Here is a 17,415-nt window from a genome sequence, read left to right as displayed (position 1 = left end):
ACTCGATGGGCCGAATAGCCTCCTTCTGCACGATAGGATTCTGTGATTCTATGACAGTTTGCACAGATGCTTCCTGACCAGTTGAGTATTTCCAGCATTTTCTGATTTTATTTTAAGACTCTTTGCAGGAACTTTCTTTCATTTTGGTAAAAGTAGGTATGGTTCTCATGAGGTTAAACAATTCTGGTGGGAGACCAGAGGCTTTTTATGGATTGCTAGCTTTCGCATAAACAGAAAAATGAACTTAGATCTTGTTTTCACTGTGCTCCAGGATCATTTTCCAGTTACAAAATTCTATTGATTAGAAAAACCAATGTGTTGAGGTAATCATTTTACTGTTTTTATTTCAAATTACCAAAATGTCACACCTCAATACAACTGCTAGCATCCAGAAGAACAAGAGCAATAAATACCTGGGAACATCACCACCTGGAGATTCACCCCCAAGTTACTCGCCAACCTGACTTGGAAACAAATTACTGTTCCTTCACTGCCGCTGGGTCAAAGTCTTGGACTCCCTCCCTGACAGCACTGTGGGGGTACCTACACCTCAGGGACTACAACAGTTCAAGAAGGCAGCTCACTACCACCTTCTCAAGGGCAACTAAGGATGGGCAATAAATGCTGGCCTGGCCAACGACGCCCATACCCTGCAAATGAATCAAAAACAATGCCTGATATTAGCTGTTCAATAATAATGCTACATCAAAAATAGAGCAATTATTAAAACACAATTCCAAATATCCTGAAACATATTTCTTTCGCTAAATTATCTTGTGTACTGTGTTATCTCCCTTGCCTTGAAATACCAGCTGGTAAAAACAGAGGTTTTTTTAAAAAGCACTGATGGAGTTTCTCACTGAGGATAAGCCAACAGGAAGTGTGCTAGCCTGAGGCAAATGAAGATGAATCTGAATCCTGCTGACGTGTTATTGGCACTGAACCTTAAAGAGAATATGCAGTCAATTTGGAAGCAAGCACTGGGAAGTAGACATCGGCAGTCTTATTGTAGTGATTTTATTCTGCATGGTACAAATACATTGAGTGTAAGTTACATCACTGCATACAGTGTGAAAAATACAATACATGTACAATGATGCTGTGCATAGATCTGCTCCATATAAGAAAAGTAAATGTTCCCCTTGACAAAGATGTGCATTGAGCATATTTTTACTTTTTTTTCTTGAAAATCTGGTGGCAAACTTGGTCGCAGCATGTTAACTCCTGCAAGGGGAAAAATCGATAAATTAGAATACATTATTCAGCACATCACCAACGAAAAAGCATATTCACAGGGTCAGCTTTGGCTGCGATGCTCTTAACACTCACTGATCATTTGTGCAATATATCAGAGGCTTTCTGTTGCTAACATGACATATACCCGCAGAAGAGGACAGACAATGGAAGAAAATTAACAAATAAAAACCACAGGAAGAGAAATTATATTCTTTAACACACACTGAAGGTGAAATATTGATTGACAGGTGGGAAGTTGGCTGGGTGAGTGGGCAGCCTCCCTGGAGCAGCAGCATAGAATTTGGCCAATTTTAAAGCCTCATTTCTATGCTTCTGATCCGCTGCCCATCTGAAATGAAACAGTGACTCTTTGACAACACTATTTTGAAAGCCCATCTGATCAGAACATCTGAGCCCACTATGCTCCACTGACTATCTTAAAGGTAAACTCTACTTGATAGTGTTAACGGTAATTGTTGCCACATGGGCACTGTTGTTTCTGCTTTTCTGTATTTCTATGCCAACCGCATAATAGCACTTATGCCAATTAGCCTGCATGACACTTTTCCATTTCCCATACTATCCATCCAATGGCCTTTTGGAATAATGTTCCAAACTAATGTCAAATCATGAGCAGTTCTCTGTTTGTGCCAACTTGAGGCTGTACTCAATGACCGGAATTCTACTGCCCCACTCGCCCCGGGGATCGGAGTAAGCAAGGGGTGGAGCATGGAAAGGTCTGTTGATCTGGGCAGGATTGTATGGTTTCTGGACGAGCAAGGCCGTAAAATCCCACCTCAGATGTCAAATTCATTTTACATGAGATCCCCACAGTGGAGAAAATCTCCCCTCCAAGTACTTTTGGCCAGATTGAAGGGGCAATACATCAACTTATTTTATTGTTTGGTTGTAATTCACTTTTCTTCTAAAGTAACTTTTCTCCTTTCTTGTTTCTGTACTGTGTAATTCTCTAATGCTTGCGTAGCTTTATTGCACAGAATGGGATGTGGGCAAGGGTAGCATTTCTGCCTGCTCCTAGCTGCCCCAAGAATATGATGGTGGGCCTTCTCTTTGAACCATTGATTTGTCACGTGTTCCACAGATCAATGATTCACAGCAACCGTTAACGCATGTTGTTCACAGAGAACAACTGGTGAGTTCCAGGCAGTGCCTTGGAGGTGATGCAGGAAGCAGAGCCAGAGGCAATGCTTTCTTTATACTCTCCTCATCTAGCATCAGTCTCTTCCTGTGAGGCCCAGATGCAGTTTGTATTTGAACTGGAACTATTGGAACATTGACTTCAAAGCAATTGTTCACACATATTTTACAACAGTACAATTGAATAATCAGTTTTGTTTGGCAAAGCAGTTGACCCCAGCATTAATTTACGTAATATTCCATCACATTGCTAGATTATATTTATGACAGTATTGCATAATAATCCTGTGAAGCGTTTCCTACCAAGTGCAGTTTGTCGCCCTCAATCCAGTGCTTCCAGCCTCTGTTGGCCTTTTCACCTTTCTGAACGCAGACTAATTTGTCCCCATCCCACTGCACCAGGGTCTGCAAGGAAACAAATAAATTCACTATTAAACTTCAAGACTAATGAATTTAATTACTTTGTGTAGCTGAGCAATAGAACCCAGGCAGATACTTGATACAATCTCTGTTCTGTCCGATCTCGCTGATCTCAGTCGCGTTGACTCCTCTTTGTCCTGGCATAGGGAGTGAAAGTTCAGCTAAGCTTCTTGTTCCTGAGTGGTGTCCAATAACCTCTGCTCTAAGCATGTATGTACATGTATGCATCAGTATTGGCTCCAATGCCCCTGCAGTCAAATAGTTTGCCTACACCTGCTGTCAAGGCTGAGAGATGTAAGAGGGTATCTGGTATTTTTGCAACCATATCCCATCATCATGTGGGATTAAGCACAAGAATTTACTTTTAAGAAAATCTAATTTGAATTGATGTAAAATTAATCTGATTTACTCCATTGCCACAAATGCCAGCAGAACACAAGTTCACCCGGAAGGAAGGGTAAAAATAATGCAACTGTGTCCAAAATACCATTTGTGTCTGACTTTACCTCACCAATACAATTCCAGTCATTGATATCGAAAACTTCAACAAAAAGAGGCATCAAAATATTGAGCTTGACTCTTCTTCTGACCTCAAATGTGTTCTTTTTAAATGGGGTGAGTGAAGTTCCTATTTGTTTGGACTTTGAATTCCAAAGTTCCTCCACATGTTCCTCCATAGAGGTGGAACTGTCGATATTGGAGAGGTTTTGTTAATGCTGAGGCATAGATACTCAACAAGTCAAAATGGTGGCATTCTTACCTATGGTCCCAAACTAAAATACAATCCCAACAGCAGGCTCACCTATACTAAGTAGCTGTGGTTATAACTATTGGCATGAACAAATTACAGAAAATAATATGGGATCATAGGAAGCCTGTATTCGATTATTACAAGGTTACAGAAGCTGGGATATAAAACATCTTTCCCTTCTGGAGTTTGGAAGTGGGGTGCAGGATGGTGAAGACCAACATGGAGTGGTGCCCTGCTCCAAGCAGGCGTGGAAACTATGGGAACTGATAAACCTAAGTTAAAGACTCAGAATTGTAAAATGGTTTCATCACTGAAGCAGGCTATTTGGCCTGTCATGTCTCTGCCACCACTCAGCACGAACAACTCAGCTAGTCCCACTCCCCCACCTTTCCCCGTTGTTGGGGACAATTCCTGGGATAGCCTGGGATTATCTATAAGCATATGATCAAGCTGCTATCAGGAGATAGGGAGGCAGGACCAGGGTGAGAAATCACAGGTCCTAGTGCTTCTCCCTGTCTCCAGGCTCGTTATTGCACCTCACTCCCCGCAACCCTGACACCCACTCCCACTTTATCCCTGCTCCTCAATCAGGCAGGATATTCTTTCTCTTTTCAAGACCACCAAAAAATAATCGCAGAATTATCCTAGTAAAATGATATTGCCTATTGTTGGGAGGCAATGGCATAGTGGTGTTGTCACTGGACTACGCGGTAGTACGTATAGGGCGGCACAGTAGCACAGTGGTTAGCACTGCTGCTTCACAGCTCCAGGGAACTGGGTTCGATTCCCGGCTTGGATCACTGTCTGTGTGGAGTTTGCACATTCTTCCTGTGTCTGCGTGGGTTTCCTCCGGGTGCTCTGGTTTCCTCCCACAGTCCAAAGATGTGTGGGTTAGGTTAATTGGCCATGCTAAATTGCCCCTTAGTGTCCCGGGATGTGTAGGTTAGAGGGATTGGCAGGTAAATATGTAGGGATATGGGGATAGGCCTGGGTGGGATTGTGGTCGGTGCAGACTCGATGGGCCGAATGGCCCCTTTCTGCACTGTAGGGTTTCTATGATTCGATGACTAGTAATCCGGAAACTCAGGGAATTGCTCTGGGGACCCAGGTTCAAATCCCACCATAGTAGATGCTGAAATCTGAATTCATTTTAAACCATTATTGATTGACGTAAAACCCCATCTCACCATTGCTCTTTAGTGAAGGAAATCGGCCGTCCTTACCTGGCCTGGCCTACATGTGACTCCAAATCCACAGCAACGTGATTGACTCTTAAACACCCTCTGAAATGACCGAGCAAGCCACTCATTGCAAGGACAATTAGGGATGGGCAATAAATGCTGGCCTAGCCAGGAACACCCACATCTCATAAATGAATTTTAAAAAGTTAGGAAAGTGGCTACAAAGAATTCATTACATTTCCAAACACAATTCACCTCTTGGGCTAATACATTCTGACTTCCCTGGCTTCAATCCACAATCCACAATCCACACTATAAATGCCATCCACCATTACACGAATGACACTTTCCACAGGATTTGTCAATCAGACTTGTACCCACAGCTCAGATAAATGTGAGTTGAATTGTTGATCTAAATTGTTCAGTGAAGAATGATACATCGCATACAAATTAAGTACGGCCTTAACTCAAGAAATGGATTGTTTCTTCCTTCTCCCTGAAAATGTCATTCATGTTGTGTTTTTTACTGTTAATATAAAGCTGATCTGAGGGAGCCTATGGTCGAGGAGAGATTTGTAATACCTTTATTTAAGCAATACCCAAATAACAAATAGGGATTTTATTCCCAGACTTTGCAAGAGTAATAAAATGGGCAGTAGTGAGTTAACATCCTGTTTTGTATCAATCCTAGTTTTTGTTTCTTATATTTATTTTGATGGGGATTCTCAAGCTTCTGGTACACCAACACATCACATCAACAAAACTGTGTCTACTTTTGTGCATAATGAAAATTTAGACTACTATTTATATGCTATTTATACAATTCAAAGGAGAATTTTGAAAAATATACAGCGTTGAATTTTGTGGTACCAAACCTTGAAAGTGACCCCCAATCCTCCCCTCCATAAAACCCCACCCACTCATCCTTACCCCCTCACCACCTACCCACCCACTCAAACTCCACATCAACCTACATCCCCATCCTACCCACATCCACCATCACCCACTCCACCCACACCCCACTCCCACCCCAACCCCCATCTGCCCACAGGTCTGGTGTTTGGAATGTCTGCATTCCCCCCCCCCTCAACCGCCCCCCCCCCCCCCCCCCCCCACCTCCCCTCCCCACCCCCCCCACCCAGGTCCTGCAGCGAGGACAAGCAAAAGAAACATTTACCCTCTCCCAGGTTGAGATTTTCACCTTCACTTAAAGGGAGTGAAAGGCTGAAAAATCTGGATCCATCCCCTATTGTTATTCCCCTGGTACAGCTAAAATAATGCCTGCCCAACTCTGGGTAGAACTTCGACCCATCAAAGTGTTGTAAAACTTGTCTGGTTAGAGTAATTAATATGCATCATTATAAAATGGAACATTCTGAAGTTCTCAGTTTGGTATTTCTTGTTTTAAAAGAGGTGTCCATTTGAGAGTAATATGGAGCTGAATATTAATGTGGCTTTGGTAATATAGCCTGATTTTAATATAAGACATTAACGTTAGGCTGGGAACAGATCATGCGCCCCCACTTTCAGTTGCAAAGTATAAAGCCAAGCAAATGAAGAATAAAAGACAAGATAGTGAATTTTAGGCCCCCACATCCCTCAAACCTGCGCCCTCCCCACTGATGTACTTGATGGTAGGGGGCTATACAAAATAAACCTGTTGCCAGCCCATTGACCAATCTCTGGCCCATTCACCCGTATTATGGGGGGCAGTTAAGATGTCAGCCAGCCTACCTGCCTGACCAATTAATGGACACTTAAGGACCTTGTTCCACCTCTGCTGCAATAATACATGCGGCTGGGGAAGGTCCAATGAAGGCAACTAGCCTGGCAGGTTTCATTGCATGAGTAAAGGCAATAAGGAATGGGGACTACCTCCTTTAGAGTGTTCCAGTGTGACCACGGGTTCTCCGACCCATCCCAACAAAATTCCCAGACTTACCTTAAAGTCCAATATCCATGCTCTTCTTTCCTGGAGACTGTCTGTATTCTCAGCAGCAGCAGCTTCTGGCACTGCTGGGTCTGCAGAGCTGGTGGTCAATCTCATTGATTGGCAGCTCTTAGGGGCAGGTTACCCTCTCCCTGGGGAGTAGAAGTCCCACCATGACTTAATTAAGGCCACTCTCAGTGTCTTATCGCTGTGCGGCACCCAGACGTGAAGTTGGTGTGGTGCCGACCAACTTTTCTCCCTGGGTGGAGTGGCAAGGAATATACCACCAGTAAAACTTCACTCCAAGAAAATTACAAAAGGGCGGAAATATCCACAAAAGCATCCTCATGGAAAAATAATCTTTGCTGTTTACCTTGACTATTCTGTCATCTAGGCCTTTTGTGTTCTCCTCGAATTCTTCCCCAATTGTGTAGTCCAAGCTGTAGTTTCTGAAGGTACTCAGTGTTTTGGTGATAAACTTGTCTCCTTCCTGTTTTATTTCTTTTGTCTGACTGAGATGAAGTGCAATCTTCCTGGTGGCAAAGTCAATGTCTGTAACGGAGAGAAGAGAGCCAGCTTAACTTGAGGAATCTAAACCTTCACTTGTTACGGTTTTATTTAAGCTTGCTGTCTGTTTAAAATATTGTGTCTTGTTATCAGGTGGAAGAACTTATATCAAAGCATTATACACTGTGACATGACATTACATACAAATAGAAATAACATTCCAGGCCAAGAGCGATAAGCTTGAGGGAAATTATCAAGACTGTTTGGTGAGATTTTTACACAGTTGAGATCTTTTCTGTATTATATGAGTAGTGATTTAATATTACAGTTGGAAAATTGCAGTTAGCATTTGTTTCTGAGAACAAGTTGACTTTTTTTACAAAAAATAATTACTTTGACCCAGCCTGGCACTGTGATCAGCTTTTACTCAGATGCTGTATCCAATGAAATATAATCATGTTTCAGCTGTAACTGGTGCCATATTGTAAACTGTCATCAGCCAATGTGAGATAAGTAGTTAACACTGCTGCGTCACAGTGCCAGGGACCTGGATTCGATTCCCGGCTTGGGTCACTGTCTGTGTGGAGTTTGCACATTCTCCCCGTGTCTGCGTGGTTTCCTTTGGGTGCTCGATGGGCCTCCCACAGTCCAAAGGTGTGCGGGTGAAGTGGATTGGCTATGCTAAATTGCCCCTTAGTGTCAGAGGGACTAGGTAGGGTAAATGCATGCAGTTATGGGGATAAGGCCTGGGTGGAATTGTGGTCAGTGCAGACTCGATGGGTCGAATGGCCTCCTTCTGCACTATATAATTCTATGACTCTATAATTGGCAATAATGAAAGCCCACTAACTTAGATCATGAGGGTTCATTATCCTATCATGCTTGGTAGCCTAGATGAAGAATATAATCATTTGGAATCTTGCGACGCTTGGCCATAATGGAAACTTTTCTGTCACCATCTGCTTATAAGCTACTGAAGAATTGTCAGCAAGCTATGCTAAGTTACATTCGAGCTTCGATAACTAATAAATGTGATGAAGGAAGGGTCACCCTTCTCCTGAATTAGTGCTTGAGTTCAGTGATAATTCCCAGCATTCAGCCACTCCCATAATCTACTTTCAAATGACTTTGCCGAAATCTTGCTACTGCTCACGCCGGCGGGATCTTACCATCCCGGTGAAGGTGCACCCCGTCATGGGTTTCCCGGTGGTGAGGGGTGTATTCAATGGGAAACTCCAGTGACAACGGTGGGACAATAAGACCGTGTTGCCAGCCGCTGCCTCCCGACACCACGAAACATGCCACGGAGTGGAAGAAAAGTCCCGCCCCTTGTCTCCAACAGCATCCAATATTTCACAAGTATTTTTAATTACATGTAGAACAAAGAACACCCAGAAATGATCACAAAGTGGAAATCCAATGGAACAACTAAGTTTGACGATTGAAGCTTGAAGTATAAAACTATCTGTTATCTGAGCCCCAAGGTTAGTCGATAATCTTGAGTCATTTTTCTCCATTTTTAAAAAAATCTACAGTTTCATCTTATGTTGAAGTTTTATTTAAAGTTTTAATCGATTTTTGTGCCAGTTGGCCACACTTTGTTAATATATGATACTGCCAGGAATTAACAATTGAGCAGAAGTCAAAAATCCTAGGCTAACCTGTCATTTCCTATTTGGAAATTCTATAGCATAACTGAATAAGACCTGAGCCCTTTTGGTTCAGTTGCCAGTGGAATGAGAGATATAACAATCTGTGGCTTAAATGGAGAAAAGACTCTCAAAGCAGCCTCAGTTACTTCAATGAGTTTTCTTTTACCCATTGTTTAGTACGCTTTAGATAAAGTTCAAAATTATTGTGCTATACTGTAAGCATTTTCAGCTACTTATGTGTGGATTTAAATTAATCAAGAAAAGACTTACTCAATGATTCAGTTCTTTTCAAACCGATATGTTGCAATGACCCCCAACTAAGTTGCTGTGATAATTTGCCCCCAACGCACAGTCACTTCATTTTGAGACTTGTAACTGCAGCTCCCATTTGTCAGCAAGAATCACCAGTTCCATAAACCATTAAACTCACCTCTGAAGCTGTGAGGTAGTTTCTTTGATTGCTGAAGGAATGATAGTGGTCCAACATATTGTGTCACTGTACTGTCTGGGGTGAACCCTAAGTCAATGATAGATGCTCCACCAAAGGAATGAAGGAACATATCATGGATTGCGACATATTCTATCCTTCAAATATTTTTCCATAGTCCACTACGAGCATCGAATCCCGATTGCTTGCCTGGCTCCACAGATGTTGAAGCTTTTCAGTACCTTGCCTTTTCAATCATGAACATTATCCAATTGATTACTTTAACATGAAGGGCATCATAGGTGATAATATTCATATTTAAAGCCCAACTCTCTATAGTATGCAGCAGGAGCCATTCTATACTGTTTGGTCGGGACAACATACAGATAAACATATACAGGAGGTAGAAGCAGGAGTAGGCCATTTGGCCCTTTGACCCTGCTCCGCCATTCATTATGATCATGGCTGATCATCAAATTCAATACCATGATCCCATCTTCCCCTCCCCCCTCCGTATTCTTTGATTTCTTTAGCCCCAGGAGCTATATCTAATTCCTGAAATCACACATTTTGGCCTCAACTACTTTCTGTGGTAGTGAATTCCACAGATTTCTCCTCATCTCAGTTCTAAAAGGTTTGCCCCTTATCCTCAAACTATGGCATCTAGTTTTGGACTCTCCCACAATCGGAAACATGCTTTCTGAATCTACCCTGTTTAATCCTGTTAGAATTGGGAGGTCAAAGGGGTTCCACAGCTGGAATAGTTGAGGTTGTTATTAGAAAGGAGAAGGACAGTTAGGCAAACAGAGAAAAAATAAAAATAAAAACATAGGAAAGGAGATTTATTGTTCAGTGTGCTGATTGAAGAAAAAAATCCTATTCCATTATTTTTCTTTAACTTCACAGATGGAGAAAAATATGCAAATAGAAGACTTGCTCCAATTGTTATTTATAGCAAAATAGTAAATATGTTTATAAATAATTAATACATGATTTCAACAAATTGCAGACAGGGAGAATTTTCCCTGTAAAACTCTGAGTTCCTCTGTGAAGGTTGAAGGTTTTAATTTTGCCATATTTATAGGAATTCTTGAGTTATATCAGAAAAATAAACACATAGATAAATCATAAAGATGAAAAAAAGATTACTCCTACCTTATCATATCCATAGGCTAATTGCAGTTTGCATTTGCATTGTTCACTCTGGGAAGGTGATGGGGCCTAGTGGTATTATCACCAGAATATTAATCTAGAAACTCAGCTAATGTTCTGGGGACGCGGGTTTGAACCCCGCCACAGCAGATGGTGGATTTTGAATTCAATAAAAAATATCTGGAATTAAAATCTACTGATGACAATGAAACCATTGTCGATTGTCAGAAAAACTCAGCTGGTTCACTATAATGTCCTTTAGGGAAGGAAATTTGCCATCCTTACCTGGTCTGGCCTACATGTGACTCCAGAGCCATAGCAATGTGGTTGACTTTCAACTGTCCTTGGGCAAAAATTTTTAAGTTCATTTATTAGTCACAAGTAAGGCTTACATTAACACTGCAATGAAGTTACTGTGAAATTCATCTAGTCGCCAAACTCTGGCACCTGTTCGGGTCAATGCACCTAACCAGCACGTCTTTCAGACCATGGGAGGAAACCGGAGCACCCGGAGGAAACCCACGGAGACACAGGGAGAATGTGCAAATTCCAAACAGACAGTGACCCAAGCTGGGAATCGAACCCGGGTCCCTGGTGCTGTGAAGCAGCAGTGCTAACCACTGTGCTACCATGCCGCCCCAACTAGGGATGGGCAATAAATGCTGGCCAGTCAGCGACACCCATGTCCCACGAACGAATTTTTAAAATCTCCGATTCCATCTAATAATTTAAATTAACAACTATAGCTAAAAGGATGAAGTTATGTATCATTTCAGCTTAACCCTCACTTTAATGGTATGAACATCCTAAACATCAAACCATGGTGCACTTGCGATTACAAATTGGCTGTCTGTTACACACTTCACCCAAATCGGGGATCCTCTGCTACTCATTTTGTCCATTGTTAAGCTTGAATATGCCCCAATGTATTTTATTTTGTTTTGCTCCTAATGGACAGTTGTTAAGCGTCAATGCTCCTTCTCTTTGTATTTCCCCTTGCTTCCATTTTAACTCAGCATCTTGCCCATCTGTTCGTCCTTGGCCTGCTGCAATGTTCCAGTGAAGCTCAACGTAAGATAGAGGAGCAGCGTCTATCTTCTGGTCAGATACATTACAGCCCTCAGGACTCAACACTGGGCCCTATTTTACCATTTTGATTCTAAGTGCTGGGTGGGCTTGAATCTGGCAGTGTTTCAGATCCGACTTTTAGGCCCGTTCTCAGGCGCCCCCATATATACTCGGCTTGAAAAAGTATCAGTAAGTCTGAATCACGCTGCACAAGCCTGTGGGTGGGGCTTAATGCACCCAAAATCCTGCAGCTCCGATGCCTACAAATGTGCATGCGCAAGCAAAAAAATGATAGAATACTGCTCCCCTGCCACATCCCTCCCGGGCTGGATTATGCCCCCCCCTGACCCCCACAGACATTGCCCCACCCCCACAACATTACTGACCCCCTTATCTCCCCCACACCCCTGCCACCAAGACCAATTGCGTCCCTGTACTCCCTTCCTCTCACCAATCTCAGGCAGAGTGGCAGCAGACCTCCCTTCCCCCCATTGATTTCAGGTAGAGTGGCAGCGGACCCCATTCCCCTCCACTGATCTCAGGCAGAGTGGCAGTGGACCTTCCTTCATCCCCACTGATAACAGGCAGAGTGTCAGCAGACCCCGCTTCCTCCTCACTGATCTCAGGCAGACTGGCAGTAGACACCCCATTCCCCCACCCACATGTTCCCCACAATCATAGCTCCTTGAAAAGTTCAGAGGCTGCAGCAGTGAAATTTACAAGGGCTTTTTGCACATTCTTCAGCTGGCAGAGTGCTGAGTGCACTAGGATCCAACAGCATCCAAAAGACTGAGGCCAGTGCTGAGACCCGGTCAGTACTGCAAATCGGACATTGGACATCCTGCTGAGCAACAGCCCACCACCTTATCATGTACATTCACAGAGCACCACCCCGCACCCCCCCCACCCCTGCTCCCCGGCCCGAGAAACAAAATGGCCACAATAAAAGGACCCCAGTAAGCAGCAGAGAGCCGTCGGATGCTAGGCACTTACCTCCTCACTAATCCTCACTGATGGACCGCCAGAGTCGGACTTTTATGGAGCATGTCTGTTTCGCACCGATTCCAGATTGGTGAACGCGGTGGTAAAGGGGGAAGTGCCAGTAAAGTTGGGTGTGCAGCTTTAATGCAGTTAAATGGCCGTCGCGACCATTTTGGACGCGGTCCCGATCGTGGCCATTTTCGTGCCTCGGTAAAGTGGGAACCGGCACGGAAGCGGGCGTGATCACGCTACTCGCCTCACGCCCGACTTTACCAAGTTTCCGCGCCCAAAAAGGGCGGAACGCGATTGTAAAATTGGGGCCCATTGAGTTCAACAACTTTAGGCCGTGACCTTTCGCCTCCATCTTAAACCCCTTTTTAAAAAATATCCCATGCATTTATTGTTTCAATGCAATAACCCTCCTCTCTCCCCCACCAGGCCATCTATCTTTTGTTCTTAAAGTTGTTACATTTTTTTTCAATCAATCACTGTCACAACAATTTAATATCTAACATATTTCTTCCTGAAGTTCTGATGAAGAGCTAAATGGAGTCGACATATTAATTCTGTTTTTCTCTCCCTACAGATGCTGCCAGACCTGCTGTGTTTCTCCAGCCTTTGTCTGTGCTTCTTGTTACTTTGGTAATACATTTATTTTGATGCATGGGTGACACTTCAGCATTGATTATGAAGAAAACAAAGGTAGTTTTAAAGGAGTTACATTTCTATGGATAAACATTAGAAATAAGGTATGGTCTTAGGTGGGTTTATTTTAATGTTTCTGTGCCTGGGAGGGAACTGTAGCTAGATTCATGCTGGACAAAGGTGTCTGTATGTGTGGAGGTTGGTTTCAATTCCAGCTGGGATTCTATTATGTTTAGAGAGGGCTACGGTGTGAAGAACAAAAGGAAGTAAGGTGTTGCTTAGCAACAGGAGGCCACTTCAAAGGGAGAGAAAAGTTTCCTTTGTTTTCAGACCAGAATTCTCCGACCTCGTCAGCGGCTGGGATTCTCCGGTCCCGCTGCAGTGAATGGAGTTTTGGCTGAGCGCCAAATTCTCCATTTGTGCTGTCAGCAATAGCGGGGTATACAAGACAGGAGAATTCCAGACTTAATTTTTTTTTAACTGAAAGCCAAAGCAGATGGAAAGCCAGAGAAGAAATATCTCTCAGTTCTGCTTGAATCAGGAAAAGTTGTGCAATGGAGTAATGTGCAAGAAAACAAGCTCCAGAGAAACTAAAGGACAGTAGGTTCTAGAAACCTGGAAACAGAACAAAATACTGTTCAAGGATATCACAGGAAAAGCTGAGAAGGAATTGGCTGGTGAGAAGCTAGATTTCTAACAGTTTCTAAAGTAATCCTAAAGGTTTCTAAAGTGATCTAAAGTTTGGACTATCTTACTACCACCTTTGGAACATATTTTAAAGTAATTGGGAAGACAGTATTGGCTGAATTTCAGAGTTGGTGGAACAGTGGAAGTCAGTGGAGACAAAAGAATCCTGAAGGAAAAGGTATAAAATCCTGGACTGGATTCCCTATTAAAAGTGGAAAGGAAGTTTTGTTTAAAAGTGTCATTTGGAAATCCTGTACTGGATTTCAGAATGCAAACTGCTAACAGAAAGTATGATTATGAGAGAAAATGTTAAAGTGTGTTTTGGGGAGTAGAGTTTGGAAACTCTTATGTGACTATCATCTGAGGGATTCTCAAAGCGCATCCACAGACATTCAGTTGGGATTTCAGAGTGGAGTGTGCATTTGACCACAGGCACCTTTGCCTGAATTCTCTGGTCTTGCAAGCACCACTACCAGCGAGAATAGAGATTTTGGCACTCAGCCAAATCTCTATCCACTGCAGCGGGACCAGAGAATCCCAGCTGCGGGAGAGGCCAAAGAACTTGGGCTTTTGTGTGCATCAAAGGGATTTTGTGTGTCAATAACACCACTGTAGCTTCAAATGTACTTTGTCATCTATGTTAATCTTAAAATCTGTGTGTATTTGTTAAGCTAAGGGGGGAGTAAAGGATTATTGTATTTTAATCCATTTTTCATGTTTAACAATATCCTTTTCTTGTTGTTAACACTAATTAGCGGCCCTGTGATTCTGTTCCTTCACGTTTGATAAGAGAAAATGTAAACACTATGGTCTTTTGAGCCAGGGTTAGATTCTGGGATCTTTCTGTCCAGTTATAACGTCAACTGGGATCATAACACTGATGCAGCAGAAAATGGTATTAAGATTGCCTGAGTATGTTGGCAAAACAATCCACTCTGTGGTTCAGTTGATTAAGGCAAGGTGCAACTGACAGAAGGACGACGATCACCTGGTGCCAAAGAAAAACCAGGCAGTGTGTCATAATGACCATCGCCCGTGGCTCTGACATCCATCATTATGAAGTGCTTTGAAAGGTTAGTCATGGCACAAATCAATTCCAGCCTCCCGGACTGCCTGGATCCACTACAGTTTGCCTACCGCCGCAACAGGTCCACAGCAGACGCCATCTCCCTGGCCCTACACTCAATCCTGGAACACCTAGACAACAAAGATACCTATGTCAGACTCCTAGTTATTGACTATAGCTCAGCCTTCAACATCATTATTTCTACAAAACCCATCTCCAAACTCCGTGGCCTGGGACTTGGCTCCTCCCTCAGTGCCTGGATCCTAGACTTCCTAAGCCATAGACCGTAATCAGTAAGTATAGGCAACACCTCCGCCATGATCATCCTCAACACCGGTGCCCCACAAGGCTGTGTCCTCAGCTCCTTAATATACTCTTTATACACCTATGACTGTGTGCCCAAATTCCCCTCCAACTCGATTTTCAAGTTTGCTGACGATACCACCGTAATGGGTCGGATATCAAACAATGATGAGACAGAGTACAGTAAAGAGATAGAGAATCTGATGAACTGGTGTGACGACAATAATCTGTCCCTCAATATCAACAAAATGAAGGAGATAGTCATCGAATTCAGGAAGCATAGCGGAAGACAAGCTCCTGTCTACATCAATGGAGATGAAGTGGAAATGGTCGAGAGCTTCAAATTTCTAGGAGTCCAGATCACCAACAACCTGTCCTGGTCCCTCCATGCTGATGCTATAGTTAAGAAAGGGCACCAACATTTTCAGGAGGTTAAGGAAATTTGGCATGTCCACCAAGACTCTCACCAACTTTTACAAATGCACCATAGAAAGCATTCTTTCTGGTTGTTGCTGACGACACCAAGGTAGGTGGTGTTGTGGATAGTTTGGAGGGATGTCAGAAGTTGCAGCGAGACATAGATAGAATGCAAGACTGGGCGGAGAAGTGGCAGATGGACTTCAACCCGGATAAGTGTGTAGTGATCCATTTTGGCAGATCCACTGGGATGAAGCAGCAGTATAATATGAAGGGTACCATTCTTAGCAGTGTAGAGGATCAGAAGGACCTTGGGGTCCGGGTCCATAGGACTCTTAAATCGGCCTCGCAGGTGGAGGATGCGGTCAAGAAGGCGTACGGCGTACTAGCCTTCATTAATCGAGGGATTGAGTTTAGGAGTCGGGAGATAATGCTGCAGCTTTATAGGACCCTGGTTAGACCCCACTTGGAGTACTGCGCGCAGTTCTGGTCACCTCATTACAGGAAAGATGTTGAAGCCATTGAAAGGGTGCAGAGGAGATTTACAAGGATGTTGCCTGGATTGGGGGGCATGCCTTATGAGGATAGGTTGAGGGAGCTTGATCTCTTCTCCCTGGAGAGACGAAGGATGAGAGGTGACCTGATAGAGGTTTACAAGATGTTGAGAGGTCTGGATAGGGTAGACTCTCAGAGGCTATTTCCAAGGGCTGAAATGGTTGCTACGAGAGGACACAGGTTTAAGGTGCTGGGGGGTAGGTACAGAGGAGATGTCAGGGGTAAGTTTTTCACTCAGAGGGTGGTGGGTGAGTGGAATCGGCTGACGTCGGTGGTGGTGGAGGCAAACTCGTTGGGGTCTTTTAAGAGACTTCTGGATGAGTACATGGGATTTAATGGGATTGAGGGCTATAGATAGGCCTAGAGGTGGGGATATGATCAGCGCAACTTGTGGGCCGAAGGGCCTGTTTGTGCTGTGGCTTTCTATGTTCTATGTTCTATGTATCATAACTTGATATGGTTCTTGCTCTGTCCAAGACTGCAAAAAACTACAAAGTGTCATGAATGAAGCCCAGACTATCACACAAACCAGCCTCCCATCCATTGACTCTGTCTACACTTTCCACTTGCTCAGAAAAGCAGCCAACATAATCAAGGACCATAAGCACTCCAGACATACTCTCTTCCATCTTCTTCCATCGGCAAAAAGGTACAAAAGTCTGAGGACACGTACCAACTGATTCAAGAACAGCTTTTTTCCTGCTGCTATTATACTTTTGAATGGACCTACCTCGTATTAAGTTGATCTTTCTCTACACTCCAGCTATGACTTTAATACTATGTTCTGCACTCTCTCCTTTCCTTCTCTATGGCGCGCAAAAAACAATACATGTGACAATAATAAATCAGATTTTAAAAAAGAAAATCTAAGTTGTGATTTCCAATTTCTTCTGAGTTACCTGGTCTCAGACAATATGGCGGTTAAAGTGCTACAATTGGCCTCAATGTTACTGAACTCAAGGGGGGATTATGAATCAGGATTTTCACTTCCAGTGGTCCATATTGACAAAAATTGACAGGATCAAACATGACTACTGCCTGTTTAGGTTCACACTGTGAATAATGCAGAGGCGACAGCTACCCACAGAAATGGATTCAAGTAAGAGTCAGTGCCTCTAGATTAGGAGGAGGAGGCATAATGGACAAAACTGGCAACTAGATAGTTTCAATACTTTTTGAAGAAATTGCCTCCAAAGGAAAGACAATTTATTTTAAATGATGATGTTTAATTAGTAAGCTTTTCTATCTTTGGCATATTTTAACATTGCCATAAGTGAGA

General features: G+C 43.2%; 1 protein-coding gene across 1 annotated transcript in view; it reads right to left on the bottom strand.

The window, feature by feature from the left end:
• Nucleotides 1–996: 996 nt before the first annotated feature.
• The window catches only part of LOC144490984 (retinol-binding protein 1-like), a 57,308-nt gene continuing 40,889 nt past the window's right edge, over nt 997–17,415 (bottom strand). The window contains exons 2-4 of the mRNA XM_078208664.1: nt 7,050–7,228; nt 2,698–2,799; nt 997–1,224 (exon numbers count right to left, since the gene is read on the bottom strand). Coding sequence (XP_078064790.1) covers nt 1,171–1,224; nt 2,698–2,799; nt 7,050–7,228 — 335 coding nt within the window. The 3' untranslated portion in view covers nt 997–1,170. The remainder of the gene's footprint in view (nt 1,225–2,697; nt 2,800–7,049; nt 7,229–17,415) is intronic.

The sequence above is a fragment of the Mustelus asterias genome, chromosome 3, assembly GCF_964213995.1.
Source record: "Mustelus asterias chromosome 3, sMusAst1.hap1.1, whole genome shotgun sequence".
Taxonomy (NCBI): Eukaryota; Metazoa; Chordata; class Chondrichthyes; order Carcharhiniformes; family Triakidae; genus Mustelus; species Mustelus asterias.
This window is presented reverse-complemented; position numbering and strand designations above follow the sequence as displayed.